The following is a 5,036-nucleotide window of genomic DNA, read 5'->3' as shown; positions in this document are numbered from 1 at the left end:
TCACGAAACGGTCGTCCATAAAATGCATTGCTGTTCTGTTGTAAGTAATCTTAAAGATTCCTAAATGCATCAACTTTCGGAAGGCCAAATAAATTGCTTTTGCTTTTGCACTGAAACACACAGCGTCTCCCTGACATGCTGCTTCAACACTAACTGCGGTTACTGAAACCACGCCTTCTTTCTTTGCGTGCACATTTGGGCGGCATTATGCAAATATTTCCACATAGTGAGGTAGATATGTGGGGGCGTGTTAGAACGAGCCGTTTTAGGGGGGTGTGGCAAAGTCTTAACTTTGATAAAGAATATCTCTTTGGTTTTGAGACTTTAGTCTTTGCAACTTCAGGGATCTTATCTATGCACAGCTTGTAAACCAGCTTGTAAAGCTTGTAAATCAGCTTGTAACACTCCAAAGAGTAAGGAAAACTTGAAATCGCATCATATGACCCCTTTAATTAAAAGAAATAAAAAGTTCCTACATTTGGGCTTCATGACTGTCCACGACTTTCCTGTTCCTTTCAAAGAATACAACACTGTTCTAAGAGCTATTCCCACAGGTCCAATCCAATGCAGCTGGTCAAGGTCCATATTTTATATGGACACAAAGATACAAAGGAGTCGGTTTTGTTAATGGATGGCATTGGCATTTATGACAAGAAATGCAATAATAAACATATTCGCCTGATTTTTCAGAAGAGAGACCGTATTTTTCCTCGAGGCAGATCCCACTGGGCTGCCTTAATTGACAATAGGCTATAGACTGGAGAAGAGCATGGCTGTTACCACATACATATTGTCTTCCTAACAAGACCAAAGAATTCTACTTTAAAATACTGTATAAAACATGCCGTTAATTTAACTGTGTCCGAATATGTTGATATTTCAAATATTTGCACATTTTGTGGTAATGAAGATGAAACATTAATACATTTATTTTTTCTTGTGAACTGGTTCAGAAGTTTTGGTTTGACTTACTCCCATTTAAACGTGTACGATTACCCTTCGTTGATTTATTATTTTTTTTTTTTTGAATGCTTCTTGATGTTTTCCTGAAAGTGTTCGTATATTTCTGTTTTTGAATATAAACAAAAGTTCATTACATTTGGAGATGTTTCCACATACATAAAAGGAGCACGTATGTACTGACCTGAGATCAGCTTTGCGATTTCTTTCTTTTATCACCGTTAATTCAGCATGAAGGCGAGGCCTCTTCTCAAAAGACAAACACCAGTTCGTGAAAAAAAAATAGGCTATTCCAATTCTGTACCACACAACTCTTCAAACTTAAACTTATTATTTTTGTTATTATTTAACATTAAATGCAGCTAAACTATGCAACTCAATTACATAGGATTTTTTTTTTTTAGATATAATTTCCCCATAACTTTATATGCACCTTGTTCAAAAGAGTTTGTCAATCAGTCAAAATGAGTAATTCAAACAACCTCAAATCAGGGAGCAATTTTGATATAGTCAAGTCAAGTCACCTTTATTTATATAGCGCTTTTAACAATACAGTATTAAATAGGAAACTAGTGTGTCAATAATGCAAAATGACAATAGCAAACACTCAATTTTTTAGTTAAAGGCAGTTCATTTAGGGCCAGTTCTCCTCTAGAGCAGTGAATCTCAACCTTTTGGCGTACCGGACCCCAATCCAATTCAGAACCATCCTCAAGGACCCCCAGAACAAAATTGACTTGTATCATTTGTGTCTTTGTGAGGACTAAATACAGTCAAGTATAATTCAAGTTAGCTGACTTGTCCAGTATTTGGCCATATCATCAGCTATATTCGATTTTTCTTTCATGGGAACATGTCATGTCAAAATATACAAAATGTATACAAAAATTCATACTTTATACGGACCCCCTGGCCTTATGTCAAGGACCACTAGGGGTCCACAGACCCCTGGTTGAGAAACACTGCTCTAGAGCATTTGTGATTAAAAAAAATCATAACAATTTGTTTAAAAAATAATAAAATGTTTAAAGAAACAAAGAAAGTTTCTAATGAAGCCTTTATAATTGAAAGTTTCTGTGAAAGATGAGTGTGTGGGTATGTATGCTTTAGCATTAATCATTAAATGTGTTGTTTAAATTTTTTTTATTAATTAAACAACAAATTCTAAAACAATCTAAAAAACAATAAAATATTTAATAGAAATAAGTATTTTTTAATCGCACAAACAAGTGTTCACATTACATACAGAACAAAACCAATTCTCTAAATAAGGTTAATGATGCCTTTATAATTTCAGCTAATTATAAAATGTTACTATGAAAGATGAATGTGTGGGTATGCTTTAACATTAAAAATTTATACAGAATACAAAAAATAAATAGAAATACATTTTAATCTCAAGATCAAGTGCTCACATTACATACAGAATAAAGCCAGTTCTAAAATAATAAGCATTTTGTGGTACAGCCTCAAATATAATTTACAGTCCAGTGTATTTTGTTATTATAAAAGCCAAGCCACATCGTTCTTCCTCTGTGTTTCAGTTTGATTGAGATTGCTTCAATTTGTTTAAAACCTCCTGAGTAAGTCTTTTGCTATACTTATTAATCTTGTGATGACCGGGCATCCATCCAAGGAGAAAGCGATGAAAGTCTGTCCAAGCGAAAGCGAACATGCTTCGCCATTCTTTCTCCAGCTCTGGAAAGTTGGTCTTCTCGTCCAAAGATTTCTGTAGCTCTGAAAAATAGTGATCCAGAAGGCCAGGCACTCTCTTTTCACACTCTTTCTCATCCATACAGCTGCCTATAAAGTAAATAACATCCTTCATCCCACACCCTCCACCAACATACTGAAAATCAACAGCTGCAACCTGTAAACCATCCACGGAGAAGCAGAAATTAGCTAGTTTTGCATCACCATGTAGAATTGTCTTAAAGCGGCAGTTGTTGAGGATGCTGTCTATCTCTGCAGCAGCTGCTTTGAGTTTTTGATCGGACATGGCTTCTAGCTCTTCAGGCCTTGTTTCTAAATGCCAATATGTGCCTATAGGCCAAAGCCCTTCTGGGGCAACGTTGAGGAAAAGTGCATGAAAGTTGGCAATCCAGCTGAGGCAGGCCTTTATTTCAGCATCATTAACGTAGGTTTTTCTCACCGGGAATCCTACAACATCAAGGTCCTCTAAAACAATCAACTGCTCATCACCAAATGACTGGACAGCAAGACAAGCAGGAACTCGGCATTGTTCGTTGGTAGTGTAATTTTGGTACCAGTGACTTTCTACTTGGTAGGATCGCACCTTGCGCTGGTGAGATATGTCTGTGTTCCAGCCCCCCGGATGCTTCTGGTTTTGGGGAAACATCACATGTTTGACTACCACAGAGGGACGGTCACATCCCTCCATGTGGACTCGTAATATTTCACCATAACCGCTCCACAAAGTCTGAATCTTTGCACCAATCTGCAGAGACTTTGCTCCACATGCTTTCAAAACTAGGTCTTCGTGTTCCTGCTTCATTCTGGAGATTAAAATTAGCAGAAAATTTGGTTTGAATTATAATGCATCATCACTTAACGTCAAGTTACCACTGAAGAAGTAATTATTAGTACCGGAATAAAAGCCAGATATAAACGGATTCAGTTTAGATTTTGGGCTGAAATTGAAATTGACATAATTTAGGAAAAGTCTGGATAAAACGATATCTTGGTAGCAGCTTGATCATTGAATGAATAAACATAAAGGTCAAAATAAAACAAAAATGAATGCAAATCATTAAATGTTTTGTCGTATCTCAAAGAGCAAAGGAGGAATCGGCGAAATTGGCAAGCTGCTGACTTTACGATACAGCTATGTATACATTTACCTTGTGTATCCTGAAGCGAAACGTGTTCGGCTCGGTAAAGGACGATGAGAATGAGGGTTCATCTTCCGGGATACAGAACAATGCATTCTGGGAAATGTAGTCTTTGGCTGAATAAACGCAACCTCAGTATTCTTTTGACAATTGTGTTCTCATTATTATTTCTCAGAAAAGATAATTGGATACCACGAGGAAATTGACTTTTTCTCCAGAGCGTGTTGTGGATAGTTATTAAAGGGAGGAACAAAATACGTCTAACTATAATATTTATTAAGTCTTTTGAGAGACAATGATGAGTGTTCTACACAGCGTTTTACGACCTATGATGACTGGAATGCTGGGAATCCTTTAAAAGCTGAGTAAGAAAACATAATCGTTTTGAGAAATTCAGAGTTTTAATGAAGCTAAATAACATAATAATATAATGGCTTCTTAGAGTACGATTAGCTCTAGAATAACAGAATTCTGGCTGCTGGTCCTTTGTCATATCTTAACAAACAAACACTCTGCATTTTTTCTGTTTGGAAAAGAGTAGAAGATGGAGAGTCTGGTGAAATCGAATGAGATTAGCAGATTAAAACACTGAATACAGAGGAAAAAATCCATAGCATTATATGAGTTTCAGTTCATCAGTGGAGCATCACAGTTTATCAGGTGAGCACAAATGATAACATATTCCAGTGTGCTGTTGAGCTCCATTCATCATCTCTTGGTTTTGGTTGTTGTACATTTTCTACAGGTCCACCCTCCACTAGAGGTCAGTCTAGGCTTTAGTATTTCTGCGCAGTGAGATAACTGGTCTGACTTCTCTCTTTAAACCCTTGTGTTTGTATTGTGGAATAGAATTTTATACATTAAAACTTTATGAGAACTCTGCAAAGTATTTGTTTAAAAAATTGATCATATTGACTTATAGTGTCACATTTTTGTGCTACCTACTTGTAGAGGTGCACAAGAACAGAGGGCCCCTGATAAAAATGTGATAACTGTATGAACTGATTTTATGTGTGTCCACCACTGACTCAGAAAACAAACCTTCTTTTTCTCAGCTCACCCCCAAATTTCCATTTTCAAACATGTGGCTCCCATAAACATGTAAATAATATATGCGACACACACATAAAAATCACCTACATCTGTTTTTATATATATACTGTGTATATATATATATATATATATATATATATATATATAATATATCTAAAGAGTACAAATATT

The 5,036-nt window shown here is 36.0% G+C and overlaps 1 protein-coding gene across 1 annotated transcript; it reads right to left on the bottom strand.

Moving 5' to 3' along the window:
• Positions 1-2,295: 2,295 nt before the first annotated feature.
• On the bottom strand, positions 2,296-3,892 carry pkdc (protein kinase-like domain containing). The gene is made up of 2 exons (XM_016282534.1): positions 3,822-3,892; positions 2,296-3,476 (listed from the first exon to the last, which is right to left on the bottom strand). The coding sequence occupies exons 1-2, from the start codon at positions 3,881-3,883 to the stop codon at positions 2,501-2,503; spliced, it is 1,038 nt and encodes a 345-aa protein (XP_016138020.1). The 5' UTR covers positions 3,884-3,892; the 3' UTR covers positions 2,296-2,500.
• Between the last annotated feature and the right edge of the window lie 1,144 nt (positions 3,893-5,036).

This window comes from Sinocyclocheilus grahami, unplaced genomic scaffold (assembly GCF_001515645.1).
Source record: "Sinocyclocheilus grahami isolate Dianchi unplaced genomic scaffold, SAMN03320097.WGS_v1.1 scaffold9.1, whole genome shotgun sequence".
Classification (NCBI taxonomy): domain Eukaryota; kingdom Metazoa; phylum Chordata; class Actinopteri; order Cypriniformes; family Cyprinidae; genus Sinocyclocheilus; species Sinocyclocheilus grahami.
The sequence above is the reverse complement of the archived record's forward strand: the minus strand, read 5'-3'. Positions and strand labels throughout refer to the sequence as shown.

Coding starts and splice junctions, on each gene's coding strand:
- pkdc (XM_016282534.1), bottom strand. CDS start 3,883: ATGAACCCTCATTCTCATCGTCCTTTACCGAGCCGAACACGTTTCGCT. Junction 3,477..3,821: donor TTCGCTTCAGGATACACAAG/GTAAATGTATAC, acceptor TTTAATCTCCAG/AATGAAGCAGGAACACGAAG.